Raw genomic sequence first — 17601 nt, 5'->3', positions numbered from 1 at the left:
AGGAAGGTTGTTTACAAGTAAAAAAATATCAGCATAAGTAACCAATCTACCAAGAAACGAGAGATCACTTCCATTTTTTCTTTCTCTATTTAACTTCAGAATATCAGCATTCCAATACAAAAAGTTGCATGACACTAAGGTCTCCTTGGATTAATTATATAATAAATTTATGAAGTTGCATCTATTGATTGATTAATTGTCCATAAGAAATACATACTATATATCTATAATCTTAGATAAGTAAATGTATTATAAAATATCACAACTCGAATCCGCAGGTGATAGAATTAATGACATAGGCTTCATACAGGTTTCTAGTTATTTTCACATACAATATTCCTAAGCATACGTGATTTTGATTGCACTTATTAGGTGATATCAGAATATTTCGTAAAGTCAATCCTAATCGGTGATAATGAATCGTTATTTCTTTTCTGAGTCTCATTTACACTATGAGGAAAGCTATCAAAGTCATTTTTATATATTTTATTGTCTGAGAGATTATTATATCGACGTTGGTTTTCATTTCTTCCTCTCGCAGTAGCATCCGCATTTTCTTTCCTCGATGTCAATTTAGGGTAGTTATCTGTTACATCCCTTTTCTTATCCCAGATCACATGGTCATCATCTACATCACTCAATAAAGATTGTAAAAGTCTGATTTTTTCATTAGCAAATCGAAGATTTTTTTTAATTATGTTAAGCTCCTTAGTGGTTTCATTCAAGGTTTGGTTTAATTCTCTATTTTTTTCGACTAATAAAAATACCCTATCATCAGATATATTCCCAGAAACATTTTTATTATAATTTTTCTTTGTTGAAATATCATCTACCAATTTTGTTCCTTGTAACTGTTGTAACAATGTCTTATCGTATTGTATCTCCTTCAATTTTCTTTTAAATGCTTCACTCTGAACAACTCTATTTCTAATTATGGATTGTTCATCTGACCGAAGGTGTTTGTTATGAGGAATAATCTTTGTAATATTATCGCATGTTTCCTTCAACTTCAGCAAATCTTCTTCCTCCGAAGAGAAGACTCGTTTCAATGAAGCTAAAAACGTAGAACCTTTATTTTTCGAAAGTTTATTGTGAGCGATTATCGGTTTACTGATTCTATGTCTATTGATACTTTTCCTAGCCAAAGCATTTTCATATGGTTGCGGGGTATTTCGGGCATGTAACCTTCTAGCATCAGATTCACCAGCTGCAAAATCAGATATATCATGATGAATAACACTGCGACGTCTACATTCATTATAGTTGGGGCGAGGAGTACCATACTTATTCTGCCTTGTACTTCTTTCATGACGTATATTTCTTCTGTTCTTCCGAGCTTCGTGTCTGCTCCGGCGTTGCCTTTCAATGCTAGACTTGGATCCATTTTTATTAAATAGATCGTTGAGCAGCTGTCGCATTGCTTGGAACATTGTAGTCAATTCCAGCCCACTCTATGTCCTTATATCATTAAATGTACTCTTTATGTGTATCAAAGAAGCTCTTTGAAGTCAATGAGAGTATTATTTCATCAACATTCTAAGAGTATTTCATGTAACAACAAAAACGCGAATTGTTTGACGCGTTTTATTTTCATAAAAAATGACAATGATCAACAGTTGTTACTTATTAAGCTTACAGACTAGATTGATATGATATAATAAATGATAACAATTTTGGCTTTTCTTTATATAGTTTCTACGTAGATATATATAAATTTATATAGACTATGGGTTTCTTTTCTTTCGTTATATTTTACAATGTTCAGTTTTTACTTTCAACCGTTAGAGTTTGTATACGTATCATGAAATCTTGTAAAGAGACATCATCTGTCAAGACAACAGTAGCGCTATTTAGATTCCCATTTTGATAGTGTGATGAAGGATTTAATTTGGAAAGTAAGAATCTTGCTTGTGATCCACCCGCTTCCGTATCAATAAATCTAGGTAATGGGAACCTATCCACTAAGATATCTGCGGCATCTAATTTAGGTTCCTCTAAGAGAGATTTGAAATCACTGTATTCTGGTTGATCTTGATATCCAGCTTTTCTCCACTGTGCTATTTGTTCACCGTGATATATCAATATAAAGAAAAATGTATCCAATAGTAATATCGTATTTGGTCTAACTGAAATAGAGTCTAATAATACAGGTTGTGGATCTTCTTCCATCGAATAGGAAGTTAACGTTGGTTGGATCATAATTAATGAATTAGTAGTATCTTCTCTTGTGAATATATGTCTATAGAAGGCAGTTTCATCAGGTGAGTTATTAAAGACACTTAAAAATTGAGACCTTCTTAGATAGTAAATAAATTGAGGATATAAGGTAAAATTAGCTGCCAAACGGAAAGATTCTGGGTCATTTTTATTGTAATCAGCGTACATTTTGCAAAATTTGATAGATGTTGTATCAATCCATTTAGCAATTGATAATGCATCGTCAAAATTTGTTCTAAATACAGCAATTCTAGCCATGAGCACAATTGCTGCCTCTTGATCAAATGAATACATAATTTGTTGATTTTGTGCAGTACCAGTAGCTAACACGTTGTTAGCAATAGTGGTGACTCTAGTACGATGATAACCAGAAGCATGCTGATAGTTTGTTATGATTTGAATAAACGCTTGACTCTGCTGTTGATTCATAGCATTACCGTTAGCGTTACCATTGGCAACATCCATACTCATAACGTCGAAATAAATGGCATACGTATGATGAGGGGATAATGCGGCCATCTTCCATGTAGAAGTACCACCTATACCAATTTGAGTGTCACTAATATTTTTTGCATCTGTTTTTTTAACTGGAGCAGCATGACCAATTAATCCATGTAATTTTAATTTATTATTTGTCTTAACACATAATTCACCGTTGAATGCCATATTCAAATAACCTTCTTCATCCTTAGAGAATAATCTTAGATATGATTGTTTGAAGATGGCAGTTGAGAATGAATCTGTTAATAATAAGACACCACCAGTTGAATCTGTCAATTTTTGCATTTCTGACATACCAATTTGATCATAACAACCAGCAAATATATCCACTGTGTGCCCATTTTCCACAACCCTGTCCGTCAATTGGCTGTAATATTTACAAGCTTTTTTATAATGAGAAGCGTTTTCAGAATCAATGTCATGATGTGATCTTAAAGGATCTTTTAGTTCGGGACTAACGATTAGACCCGGTGCCATAGTACCAGGGCCTGAAGCGAATAAAATAATTCTTGCTGCCGCATTTTTATAACAACCTTGCAATAATAAAGTAGCTATATTTAAGGCAGAACCAGTTCCTCTCAATGGTCTATGACCATTTGGGATTGGCCAATTATCAGCGATAACATTTTCTAAAATTTGATTCAATTTAAATTCAATTTGTTCCAATGGCAGGAAAAATCTATTTAAAGAGTTGTTAGTTGGTGCTGCACTAGGAATGTTACCCATATTATTAGGAGTATTTGTACCAGTCAATATTTTCGTTAAGTCAGATAATGTATATTCTTTATCACCTCTAAAGACATTACATTTATTGATGGGGGAAGGGGAAAAATCATGTAGTTGAACAATATTATTGTAAGTGATTAAACCTATCATAGCATTTGGTGGTAATAAAGATAGTGAAGTACTTATTGACTGTCTTAATGCTTCTAAATTATCTTTTTCAATATTCAAATCAATAACAAAGAAAAAGATTGGTGGAACTTGGACAGGTTTATTAGTGATATATTCTACTGTATTAGATATTAATTCCATAGGCATAGTCTCTTGAGTCATATTTGAGTAATTTGTTCGTAAATTATTCCCGCCAAGACATAAAGGACATGTCCATGTGTTGTTATTTGTGTTAATGGCACAATATGGGTTGAAGATGGCCTTACAATGTGGAGTCGAACAGACGACTGGATTGTAATGTAAGATCTGACCTTCAGGCAGCTCTTTCAGAGGAGTATATAAACAACCAGTAGGAACCACACTTTTACCTACTTCAACCTTAGAGGCTGGGGAAGGAAAGATGTTCCATGAAAATCTGATCCCATTGGCATCTTCATTAGCATCAAAATCCATTTTCTTTCTTTCTTTCTCTCCCAAATAATAAAGCTAACGTTTAAAGGCACTGCAATCGTGATTGTTTTGGATTGAATATAGTGTTTAACTATTATTCAGGAATTGATACTGTCCTTCCTCTGAATATTATATGAACATAAGATTTTATGCTTCACAGATTTATCAATAAATCAAAGTGGTCTACGTAATCGAATTTTCCAAAAATACAGAACAGCGAGTTGATTTCCCAAAATTTCCAAATTTCCAAATTTGTCCGGAAAGCCTCGATCGATGCTCGAAGATACGTAAATACATATAGATACGCGACGTAGCACCAGTGAGATACGAAAGAAAGCAGTACATACGACGAAGAAGATGGACAGGTAATGCTCAAAGACTGAAGAGCAGCTTTGAAATGAACTTTTACTTGGTAACATTGTACCTTATTAATCCACGGAAAGGTTTCGTTTTTATTGATCGATAATATATTATGTAAAAGTGTGTAGACTATAAAAAATGGTCCAGATTCTACCTTGCATTTTAATCTTGATATCTATATACACTAAGACCGCTTTAAATACAGAATATCAGATATATAAATCTTTCATTTTCTAAACCAGTGAGATCCAGTTGTGCGCCTGTAGCTGTAAAATGTTTACCATCATAATCGATGAAACCTTCCGCCTTTACAGATTCCTGTATTTTTTGTAACCTATCTACATTTCTACGCCTCAAAATGAAATAGATGACTAAAGCTATTGCGGGAGCCAAGAAGAATGATAGAACGATCTGAACAATCCAAGCTGGTATAAATCTCGGTGCATCTTTTTGTTGTCATAATTGAGGTGATATTATATTGGCGATACAGTACCAAAACATGACCATACCATTTCTAGTGACTCTCTTAGTATAACCTGAACAACTTGTTATATTCCAACTAAACATCAAAACCCATGGGATACCGAATAAAGGAGAAGCCAAACAAAGCATGGCTAATAAAGGAATATTATCGCCCCATTTAATAGAGACCATAGCAATAGATGCCGCTAGGGATGGTAATGTCCAAAATACAACTGAAAAGGCATTAAAATTTTCCTTGTACAATAAGAAAACTGTAGCAATTATCGCACAGGAAGTAGCAAATCCACCTGAAGCGATAGAGACTATGGTAGTATCTAGATTTGTAGTATGACCGATTCTCAAATAATAAATTTTGCATATATGTTAAATTATTTGCTAACTGTTGGAATAAGAAAAATGCACAAAATAACCATGTGATTGGATCTCTAAATGCTTCAATAATCTGATATTTCTTACTATATTTTTGCTCAATGGATGAGTTGGAGCTTTTCTGAACTCTTCTTATGACCCAAACTTTTTCTTCTTTACTTAGAAATTTTGCATCAGTTGGATTACTTGGATAAATAAAATAAACTACCATTGTCATTAAAAATGTCATACCACCAATAATTATCATAAATAACTTCCATATGCAATCAAAGAAACGAAAAATTCCACATCCCATACAGCTACTATAGAAAATTGGAGCATATACATTCTTTTCATTTGGAGTCAAAAATTGATTCATTGTTATATTTAGAGTTGGTACTGCAATCGCCTCAACGAATCCTAAGAAGAATCTTAGCGCATAAATGCCATAATAATTATATGCGACACAATGTAAAAGTGTGATAATAGTCCATGATGTACACATAAATATCATTACATTACGAATTGGAAATTTTTGAACCCAAAGTAAGTTTGTCAACCCGACGATATAGCCTACATAAAACAATGTAGTTGCATTGTTGTACCTATTTTGTGTTAAATGCGTGTCTTCCCATAATTCAAAAATCGATGCGTAAGATAAAGTAGCTTTATCTGAATAAAGAAGGAAATCAATAGTAGCCGTTAAAGAAACAATAATCAATGCGACTTTTCTTCTCAACTTTCTTTCCTCTGTTTGTCTAATTTCGCGGACAAATGTATCATTTTCCACCATAAAAGCAAGAGTAATATCGGCATCTTTTAAAGAGATCACTTTACGTTTAGTTATATGTTTTGATTCTGTTGATAATTCTGAGTCGTTTTCAATTGTTTCTATGTTGGCTTCATTTTTTGAGCTACTGATATTACCTGTATTTGATGTTATAACGGTAAAGGGATGTTTTAAAGACATTTTTTCTGAGAATATCAGTATGTGAGCAGTTTCGAGGTTATAAATCTGCATTTTTATATATAACTATTATAAGAAGAACGATATTCCATTTAGATAATTGAAGTAACCCTATTAATATATGAGAGAAAATTCCTCGTTACTTATTGACGTATATCGGAAGACATGTTGGTAGACTTATCCATAAAGATTGTGTGTCTTTAGTAGATGTTTGATCTCATTGGAAATGCAAAGAGTAAAATAGTCCGAGTATTATTAGACAATTTCTATAAGTGTGTGCCTAGTTGTTTGACTGCCCACTGACCATTGCTTACTTATCAAGTTAGAAATAACTTTAACAAAAGTTTCCAATATAGAAATTCCATATCAAGTTGTGTATTCAGAACGACATTATCTCGGTCCGAAGATTGGAAAGAACGAAACCGAAACATACGTAATGATATTTAAGACATAGAGTCTTCAACACACAAAATAAACCGGGTTTGGTTCTACATAAGGTACCTATACACGAGTCTACGACTTCTGCACTACGACGTCGCTCATGGTGTAACTTAATTATTTATTTATATTAGGGAGTTGAACCCCAACCGTTTCAATTACAAAACGAGATATAAAATAATACGGTATAATAAAATATTAAAGACAAAAATATAACATAAAATTGTCAATATATATATAAGTGTATAGGTGAGATAGTTTGATTATTAAAACGATAGCTAGCTTTTATTTAGTTATATAACCATTGAGGACAATTTCTTTATTTGAAATAATATTACTTCTTTTTTAATCGTTTTTCTTCCTCTCTTTTAAGCAGTACCATACCACCTATCACATCACTGTTATGAAGATAACTCAGCTGTTTGATAAGATATATTGAATAACTTAGCTACGTAATGAATATTTGAAGTTTTTCCTCCTGCGTTAAAACTTTCATTAACTTCGTATAAAGTAATGGCTGTGTCATATATGTTAATCAGCGTATTATCTTCGTCCGAGGCACCATCTAATTTAATTCGATTCCTCTCCTTCCTAAAACGATTTTGAGAGCATTCTTTAAATTTTTATTAGCCTCAGTCAAAACCTGTTGCTTCCAATATTGAAAGTGTATAGTGAGATATATAAAATAGATCTTCTTTTTTATACTCTAAGCATACAAAGACTGTCAAAGAAGAAATACAGACCCTCATGCCCTAAAATAACCAAGATAAGGACATTGATGATGACATCGTTACATTTCAGTATAGATCAGTTGAAAGCCTATAGGGAAGAAGGAACGGTTCTAGAAAGATTGTAACAGTTGTCGGTAGTTCATTTATGATATAAGGGAAAAATTTATTTACAATCGATGTTTCGAATATATAAGATTATACAAAAATCACAAATTCTAGCGTAAATTTTGAAACCTTCCTCAAAGTTGGCGGTCATATATTCAATGTCGTGTGTCACACTGCGACCAGTATATAGTACATCCAGTCCTGACTTTTGCTTCATATAGCTTCCAAGAAACCTCACAATCACCATCCTGTTCTTTAATCTATTATTTATAGTAATCTGCTCTCCAGCTACCACCACCCGTCGCGTATAAACCCCACCCCGTTTGTTCTGATTGGCACAGTAATCTGCCATTAGATAGTAGCTACATGATGGTGTACCTATATGATAATGACGCTTAATTAAATTACCAGACTTTTCTCGGTAAAGTGGTTTCACGGCCCCAGCACCATTTCCGACTGTATTGGGCTTAAATAATAAAATGGTACACCATACTGTCCTTATGATTCTTTACATGAAAACCTATCTCAATATTTTGGTCCCTTTTCACTACAAAGTTTCCAATCATAGACCAATGTCCTAGATAGTTTGAGTTGGGCGGTCCGTCAACTATGTATCAACACAAATTTGGTCAAAATCACTAGAATCTGCACTACAAATACTGCTAAGGATCCGGTAACAGTAGTGGTTCCTTCGTGCCCTCGGTTTCGTGCCTTTGCAAAGATGCATTTCTTCTTCCTGTAACTTCCAGCCAACATAAATCGTGAAGATATATGTTGTCAGTGTTTTAGCCAAAGAAAGCGCTGACTCTCTACAATCCCAATTTGGTTTTTGGTCATCTCGATCGCAAACTCTGCATGTGTCCACTATTGTTTCAATTGCAGTAAAAGCATTTTCTATAAAAGGACCCAGAATGCAACAGTGACAGATACTGACTGCACTTTCCGGGACACAATACCAGAAAGCTACGAGCAGCGTCGTCCGAGCCTCGTCATATGGGGCAAGGGCCGGGTGAACAAAATATGCACTAGCAAGAATTCCTGCAAAAATGGCATGGGCTAACTTCATTTCTTAAGATCTTGTACTTTTGCAGAATTCTGTTTTTCTTAACCAGGATATCATAATTTTCAAGCAAGAAAAAATAACTGTACAATGTCGTGTTTTTATACGTACGTAATTGATTAGAATTCATGTATTTTACACAACACTTTATGTAACTTCTATGTAAAGAAACCAAAAAAAAGGATCTTTTACGTTTATTTGTATTATTAAGTTATAACTACTTACTATTGAAGCATTGTAAATTGTAATATCCACTCAAACAATACAAAGGCAATACACCGAGATTCACAAATTAAGAAGAATTATTTCCAAATTCAAACAGAACTAACTAACGTACGTAGAAAAATAAAAGAAGAAAGAACTTCTAGGAGGGAAAATTTAATGATTCAATTAACCCAAATTATGAATGCAATAGTGCCACTATACAACAGGTATATAGCCCTAGATATCAGTCCCGGAGAAAAAATGAAATGGCGTCCATACTTATTTCGCACAATTCTTGCGTACACAATCATAGTTTCAAGTTTGTGTATAAACCATTACATTTATGTAGCGAATAATCGCTTAACTAGCTGCCAGATTCAACAAGTTGAAACGTCGACTTCTTGTGAGGTGTCTTATTTCCCATTTGATCTAAATTGGATTATAACTACTGTCATTTCCACATTTATCTTAGGTGATTCGGTCATAACAGGAGGGCAATTATTTTTCATTACTTCTTTGTTTTTTTGTGTTATCACGACATGTATCATGTTCATCAATATGGCCACCGTGGTATTAAGCTTGGCTACAACTGGATCTGTCTATTCTATCTATGACCTTTTTTGAAGTTATTATCCAAATAACTGGAAAAGAAAAACATTAAGGTATTTTAATATGAAATTTTCCTTTTTTTCTATCTGAAACAGGCTCGAAACTGCTCTTTCCATTAGATAACATTATCGTTTTTTAAAACTGCTGATAGTAATGATCGTCAAAGAATAAGCTGAATTAATAAAATAATACAGGAACCAGACCATAATTTCACAACCTGTTTTTTATCATTTTAAATTCCGTTGCTGTTTACTGGCATAGAGAAAAATTACCGATCTTGCCAACGATGGACATCAATGCACACCTAGCATGGTTAAAATTGATTTTATATGAAAGTCCAATACGCTGTTTGATAATCTACCAAATATCAAAGCTCCCTAAAAACATGGAAGTCTCCCAGTCGATTTTGTCATCAACGCTGGAGCTGCCCCAGTTTCTATTGATATCCTCGAGCTCTCCCCGAGCGTCGATGATAAATTTGCTGTTTTGGAAAGGAAATCCTGCACTAATTTAGGTTTCTAGGAACTCTCATTCGAATGCCCTGGGAATATTGAAAATAGATATTCCTTTAATCGATTTTATCCCAGTGATAAATCTGGTGTAATTGTTTTCACGACGAACAGGAAGACAGACCTCAAGCTCATATAATTTATTTCATTTTCTTTTTATTTACGTACCTATATTTTATCTGTTTCAATTTACTATTTTTTCGATCACCTCTCAGTTCTGCGATTGTGATTATCACGTTATTTTCCAGATATGTTCTCAGTTCTACGAATACTCTTTTTGCTCAGAATAAGAGCAAACAAAGTAAAATAAAGGATTGATTTAGTCAATATTCTTTTTTTCCCTGCGATAATTCTTAATATTATCCAGGATCTGCTTTCCTTTTCTTCGTGTATTAACTTCAATTAATCGTCTTCAAGAATCTCTAAACATATACCTAAATAACGTTCTCTTATAATACAATAAAACATTGTGTACGATAAATAAAATTTCTCGACTTATTCCCATCCATAATGAAGTCTATGTACTCTTTTGTAGCTTGCCATCTTCAATAAAATAATTGGCAGTCCATCCATCTGCTTCAACTATAGACTTCGATTGTCACACTGGAGTATTTTTTTTATCAAAATTATACTTCAAGATTTGTATGGGAAAATCTAGAGAAAGTGGTGCCTTTTAACCCATTTTTTAACACTAAAGTACATATTACACAATAATAAAAAGAGACATAAGGCTGAGAGTTGATTATGCTCTTCTTGTGAGCCTCATCTATATCATATTCTATGCTATACATTAAATATTGCATTTTGTATAGCATAGAATATGTGTCCTATCTTAAATTTGAAATTTTTTAGATTTCTTCCATAGTAAAAAACCTTTGGAAAAACGAAGCTATCTGACAAAAAATCGTGCCCTCCCGCTTAACTTGGAGATTTCAGATCTTCAGGTTCCTGTAACGTTATTAAAATATAAACAGATATTTTAATGCAGTATAATTGAAAAACAAAATCTTTTTCTTTTGAACAAGCAAACACATACATTCGTTGAAAATATTATACATTCACCTTAACCCAGTTCTCAGTTAGGAATATAATCAGATCAATAAACACTGCATAAATAGAGTCACGAATACTATGAGCATTTTTAATTTGTTATTTTTTTCTCTCTTTATTTTAGTTGTTGGTTCTTTCTATTTCACGAAATCGGAAGAGACAATATGGAGAGGATGTTCACTTACGCTTTTTATGGTTGCCCTTAGATCAGCTTTCATTATTAATGAACAATGTGGATATGATATAACTCAATATACATGTATTAAAACAGATAGTTGCAAACCAGATTGTATATTGCATTTAATTATTTTGCTTTTCACTCTGGCACTTCTATCTGCACTTCGTGCATATTTACGCCAAAAGGATTTTGAATTTTTCCCTCACATCAATGTTTCAGAAGTTAAAAAATGATATACGCAGGTGCTGAATCCTACCTTTTTCAAAAACTGACATTAACAATCTCTTTTAAATACGTACGTTGGTTTCTATCTTTTATTCAGAGAAAATGTAGTCATCATTTTTATAAATATTAGCACACTAACTATGACACAAGGTAACTTCCAAAAGGAAACAAAATCAACATCTATGAATAACATCCGAGCAGTAACGAATTTTGTACTTTGTTTTTCGGTTCCATGATAAAGAATAGTCTGTGCACGTAAGGAATTATCGAAACAAACACAAAATTTTAATATCAAGTATTTCTCGGTCAGGAAACGATAACAAGGTACTGTATGTTATATTGAGTATATGACCTAACAATAATTCAGAAAATAGACTAATTCTAAATACATAAAAAAATCATCAGACAAAGTTTTTATATTTTGGGATGGGCTCAGCCGTCGGAGTGAGCTGTCTACCCAATATTTCTGTATGTTCATCTCCATTTGGCAGTATAGATCCGGGTCTTTAGTGTGCTGCCCTTAATATCGTCACGCTGGGTCCGGACTTTTGCAGCAAATTCCAGCTTAGAATTCCCGGGAATATTCGATGGTGTGTGAGCTTGTGGGCGGCGACGGTACTGACTCTGGCGACTACCAGCATCTGGATTCGGAACTGTTTTGGTGTCATAAACAGCACCGAGGGCCATTCTGGTACAGATGTAGCCGGTCGTTCCTCGACTCGATATGCTTCTATTGGTTTATATCGAAGTATTTTCATAGTAAATAGCTTGAAAATAATATTTTCATTAGATATTACTATATAAATCGAGAACTATTCGTGACTATAGTGAATAAGTGAACGTTACAGGATCATTCTTCTTGAAAATGGGTCAATAATCATATTAATTGCTTTCGTAAAGTCTCCGCCAGAATTTGGTAGTTACATAAGGTTCCATGCAGGTGATGACTTACCACACAACGAAATGCTGTGTCTGGCTGCGAATTGTGCATAACTGCTGATTTTTTTATATAATAAACCTTAATTTAAAATAGAATGAAGCGAACCGGTGTAGATATATGACGATAATATATGGGGCCATTTCGCGAATTTTTTTCTTATCTGAGCTAGTTAATATTTCGTTTTCTGAGCTAGTCATAATTTCCATTTTTGTTCAAAAAGTATTTTATACCAAAAAAGAGTACGTACTATAGATCGCATGAGTAAAGCTCAATGATTCCATTGCGTTATATGATAGCCATTGTTGCAATATTCAGTGTTGGTATGATATATCCATCCCTAAGGCGTGTTATATCAATTTTTCATGCTCGAATGCATCAAACTCAAAATTTTGTATAGGAGCATCCGTAGCAATGTGTATCGCAGATCCATCGGAAACTGCGTGTTTGGTGTCGTTGGCAATTGCAGCTTTCGCTTCTGCAGAGCCTTCCTTGTCATGGGCTGGACCTTCAGCAGGAGATATCTAGAATATTAGCGACCCAAAGGGAATATGTTGGCCATGCAAGGGGTATGCTTGGTGGCTCATTTGCTCTTTATTTTTTGACCATACCTGTACGTACACATAATATACGATTCAGAGCTTTTGTTCTTTCGGAATTCAGCATGAAAATGTCATCAAACAAATTAAGAAATAACTGTATATGTACATTTATTTTAAATAAAAAGAACCTTTTTCAGTTGGGGATTAATTGTCGATAATCTTCAATCTCTGCCACGAAAAATTTGGAAATGAACGGTTACAGCTACTAGTCCAGCTTAATGTTGTTTGAAGAACCCATATTTGTTATGGTTTAGTTCTCTACATTTGTCTGCAATTTGTTTTTTCCTTCTACTGTGTACAATTAATAGGCTATATATATTATATATGGTCTACATGTTAAATTAAAGAAAAAGGTTAGACTACCTTCAATTTTTACTATTATTTTGTTATTTAGACATTGTCTTGATGATGCATATTACTAGCTACAGATTCTACGTAGCCGTTCTATCCTTTAACAAAACTCCTGCATGACAATTAGATTGATCGCCAAAATGGCCTTGAATCAGTAAATCCCCAGAACCCAGGCAACGGGAATAATAACCAATGACCAGCATAAAATGGAGTATCTTTTAAAATATAGTTGTGGTTATTATCTGAAGTGAATTTAATAATTGATAAAAACTTAATCTATTCGGTTTGTTCCTTAGTAACAAAAAAGTCACAGTATTTCTGTCCCAGTACGGTTATTTCGCTTAACTTGAACATTAGACGTTAAAGTAAAGTCAGTAGTAAAATCTAGAGTAAGACTTATAAGCATAGTAATACTTCCGAGTATAGAATTCAGAAAATGAATATCTTCATCAGTAGTAGGAACACCATTACGTTTAGCAATACTATCTAAAAGTAGATCGGTAGATTTGGTTGCATGGAGAGTTTAAAGACAAGGTAAGCATGAATCATTTTGGCTGATCTGTCAGCAACAATAAGATTATTGTTGGAAAACGTCACAATTTGGAAAACGAGATACAAAATAAAGATGGACCGAAGAACAACGTTGATCTGAAGTAGGAAGAGGTTTAGGAGAACGGAGCCAATGTCGATGTCAGTCTACAAGTTAAGGGTTTCACGTGGTATATCAATTTCGTATTATCCTAGGTTATATTGAAGCTTGTTCCTCTTTCATAGCTCCTCATATATTTCATTTTCAAATCTTACGTCACACCAAAAACGTCTGATAATTTTGGCAATTGCAATTATGCGGCTTTAATTTCCATTACCATTTCATGTTTCAGAGAATATTGGGTGGTATCACTATGTGAAGCGTCAATGGCTGATTGTATAAGTTGTCGAAAAATGATCAGTGGCAAATAGTAGAGGCTAACAAAAAGTGGGAAATGTTCCAATTTACCACTCACGCAGTATTCAAGTTGAGGATTTCACAGTTATATTCGCTAAATGCTCCTGATATACTCTCCATATAGAGCCTTTAAAATCGTCCATATTGGGCATTTTCATTTTTTAGTACAGTATAGTGCCAGTTCGTAAACTCGATCAGTTTTGTTTTATCAAAAAAGGTTTAAGCATAGATGGATAGTCCGTTCGTTGCGAGTAAACTATGTTTCCTTTTCTTAATATTCTTGATTATTTTATGTATTTTTAGCACGACTTTTATATCGTCGAGGAACTTGAGTGAAACTTTTTCAACGATATACCTAGTGATGTAGCTCGATTCTTCTCGAGCCTATATTTGTAAAAGGAAACATTTTTTACATTTCTTAGAAAGTCTTAAGCTCATTTGAGACTTAACATTGATCAATTGAAGCATTCATGTATCTTTAAACTTCAGCCCTATGTTAACTCAGTAAAGGCCGAAATAACCAGTACAGACTTGATCAGCAACGTATCTTGCTTTCTACATGGGTATACAATCGCGATATATTGTGCAAAATATGTAATAAGGACGACCTTTCTTAGTTTGATTTGTATTTTGTTACAAGAGTGTGGAGAGATGTGACCCTGGGGGGTCATCTTTGGTGTAGTGTAAGTACAATTTGTCCAACTTTCTACAACATCAGCTATTTCCATTTTGCGTTATTTCTTCTAATTATTCCTTGTTAGATCGGCTTAGGCGTCACTACTGATGAAGCGGAAAAATAGTTCACCTGTGATTTCCTGTAAGTTACGGACTGTACGTAAGTTTCAGGCAGCCCTTTACGTAACTTAAATCTTACTATTAGCCAGGCAGCCCCTTCGCTATCATTGAAGCCTCGAGATATAACTGTATTTATTTTACTACCTTGTTTATGAGCCTTTTATGTTGCTTCTAATATCTCTATATATTTTGTATTTTACATAAACATATACTTACTACCACCCTGGCATTGTAGTAATTGTTGAAACCTACGTACCTGTAACTGAACCTCTTATTAAAAAATCAATTATGGTAGCAATATCCCAACTTTTAGTTTTTTTTCTGGTAGTGAGAACCGTTTTAGCAGTCACTATTAGGAACGGTATCATTGACTCACCTTTGCCCCGCGATAATACGACTTTGGTGGATGCCTTGAACTTAATGCGATGTGCCCAAGTTTGGGGAATGCCAAATGATACAATCGTAGCGACTGACAGGACTGAAACATTGATTCTCTTCAATAACCGAACAACCACAAACACTACGCACATGAAAGAAATAGCCAATCATTGTTTTTCACGCTTCGGTTATACATTGGCTTTCACCCATTACAATTACAAGTATTTCCCAGGTGAATTAACACATATCTGTACCCTGGATGATGCGCTTCGTAATTGGGATTTACTTCCTACTTTCGCTCGTAATGAGCTTATCGCAGAGACGCAGCGAGGACCGACTTCTACCAGTACTTTCATTTCACATAAAGATACAAGTGAGTATTACTTCATGGTTATGGCAGTGCTTTTTCTAGTAATTATTTATTCACTACTTATGCGGGCGACTGCCAAGTCAGTCCCTTCTATGGCTACAAAATAGAAACTGTTGACGTGATTATATTGTAAAGCATTGGATGAAGCAGACATAATTAAGATACACTATTAGTTAATGTTATAATAGATTTAGTACAATAAGTTAAAGTTGTTATTGCTTACTTCTTTTCTATATCATTTTATATAATATATAAATGTAGTACAATATATGAAGTGTACTTTAAAGTAGTCTATCATTCTTATTTTTCTTGTTTGACAGGTTTCACTAAAATTCTATTTTGTTCGCGTAGTCACATAATAGTAACTGTCCATATTGGATATATTACCTTACTACTAGTTAGTATGTACAGATACTAAGTCTTAATTATTTCTTCTTTCAACAGAAACAACACCGAAAAGCAGTTCAGAACAAATATCTGGCCCTACCATGGGACAGATGCCCGTCTCGCGTAATAATATAAATTTATAAAGATGAGAAAATAACTTTAACAAAGGTTTACCAGTGTTATTCTCTCGTCTTTATAAAACCAAGTAACTGTAGTTTTGTAACTAATTTGGATTTAGATAGGCACATTGCTAACCAGAGAGCACCGAATGTTATGGTACCGAAAGGCTGTTCCTCATTATTGATAGTTTTCTAATCAATCTTAACGGTAAAGTTGTTACATACCTATCATCAGATGAAAGTACAACACTAACGCCTGGCAGTTGATGCTTGCTAAAGCATACTTATAATTTCAAAGAATAAACCATCAGTTTCTTGCATATAATCTCTGTTCCTAAAAAAATTACATAAATAGTTCCAGCTCCCGACCAACAGTGGTTTCATTAAGAGGAATGGTGTAGTAATGCGATTTTTGTTGAATTTTTAGTCTCATCATATAAAGGTGAGACTGGCGATTCAAGATGATTAGACTCAGCTCGGCATACATTTCCAGAATAAGCATGATTTGTATTCTCAAGTAGTTCAGAAAATGTGGAGTAGTTCAATTTATCACCCAAGATGTATTGCATTTCCAGCATAAAGTAAGCTTGGTAAGTTTGACGCTCCTCATCCGTGATGTCTTCACAATGATCCACTTCGATATATATGTCTTTCTTGGAATCGTCCCCATGTGGGGAAGGGATGACATATATTTCATACGGTGGATCAAAAAAGACATTTAAGACTCTATCCATCGTTGGTTTATAACCACGTCTGATTGTTCTAATTCTGTAAAAATCAACAAATCCCTGTATATTATTGCGTCCTCTTGAGAAAATCCATAAAAAAAGGCTTGAAGTGGAATATTGGAGTATTGAGAGGGCGGTGAATATAACAGCCTATTTGGTTTCACGGGGCGCTCAGATATCTTATAGGATCCTTTATAAGAATAGCCCTCATATTGAACATTTGCGTGATAATGTATATGACGAATAAATACCTGGAGAAAAATACCAAATAACGTGTATCCACTGTACGATAAATCTTTACCTGCTTCTTCGATATCACAAGAATAAAAACCATCTTCCTTAAATATGTTTGGACCTAAGATAAATAGAGTGTAGTAATCGCCTCTTAACATCTGCTTGTGAACCGGAGTCTCTAAACCTTGTCAGACAAGCTACGCCCTTTATCAGTTAAGAAATATTTCATGATGCACTCTTTGAAAATCCAACTTGACGACTCTCGGTCATCCAGAGCAAAGGTAGAAGGTTCATCTAAAATCTAACTGTCGTGTTTCACGGTAGATGTGCTTGTAGTTGATGTACTGTTATCAAAGAAATAATTTGAAAGGAATGACCAAATATTATTTCTTCTTGACTCCGGAAATGGTTTCCTTAACTTCCAT

At 34.0% G+C, this 17601-nt stretch overlaps 4 protein-coding genes across 4 annotated transcripts; 1 reads left to right on the top strand and 3 right to left on the bottom strand.

Moving 5' to 3' along the window:
* Positions 1 to 368: 368 nt before the first annotated feature.
* NBP1 (Nbp1p) lies at positions 369 to 1430 on the bottom strand (the record flags this gene model as incomplete). The annotated part of the gene is made up of 1 exon (XM_003669522.1): positions 369 to 1430. One exon carries the CDS (start codon positions 1428 to 1430, stop codon positions 369 to 371), a length of 1062 nt encoding a protein of 353 aa, XP_003669570.1.
* Positions 1431 to 1761: 331 nt separating this feature from the next.
* On the bottom strand, positions 1762 to 4065 carry NDAI0D00120 (uncharacterized protein; the record flags this gene model as incomplete). The annotated part of the gene is made up of 1 exon (XM_003669521.1): positions 1762 to 4065. The coding sequence occupies one exon, from the start codon at positions 4063 to 4065 to the stop codon at positions 1762 to 1764; it is 2304 nt and encodes a 767-aa protein (XP_003669569.1).
* Positions 4066 to 5128: 1063 nt separating this feature from the next.
* Positions 5129 to 6274, bottom strand: YCT1 (Yct1p; the record flags this gene model as incomplete). Its single annotated transcript, XM_003669520.1, has 1 exon — positions 5129 to 6274. The coding sequence occupies one exon, from the start codon at positions 6272 to 6274 to the stop codon at positions 5129 to 5131; it is 1146 nt and encodes a 381-aa protein (XP_003669568.1).
* Positions 6275 to 15248: 8974 nt separating this feature from the next.
* NDAI0D00100 (uncharacterized protein) lies at positions 15249 to 15815 on the top strand (the record flags this gene model as incomplete). Its single annotated transcript, XM_003669519.1, has 1 exon — positions 15249 to 15815. The coding sequence occupies one exon, from the start codon at positions 15249 to 15251 to the stop codon at positions 15813 to 15815; it is 567 nt and encodes a 188-aa protein (XP_003669567.1).
* Positions 15816 to 17601: the final 1786 nt, after the last annotated feature.

Source organism: Naumovozyma dairenensis, chromosome 4 (assembly GCF_000227115.2).
Source record: "Naumovozyma dairenensis CBS 421 chromosome 4, complete genome".
Lineage (NCBI taxonomy): Eukaryota > Fungi > Ascomycota > Saccharomycetes > Saccharomycetales > Saccharomycetaceae > Naumovozyma > Naumovozyma dairenensis.
This window is presented reverse-complemented; position numbering and strand designations above follow the sequence as displayed.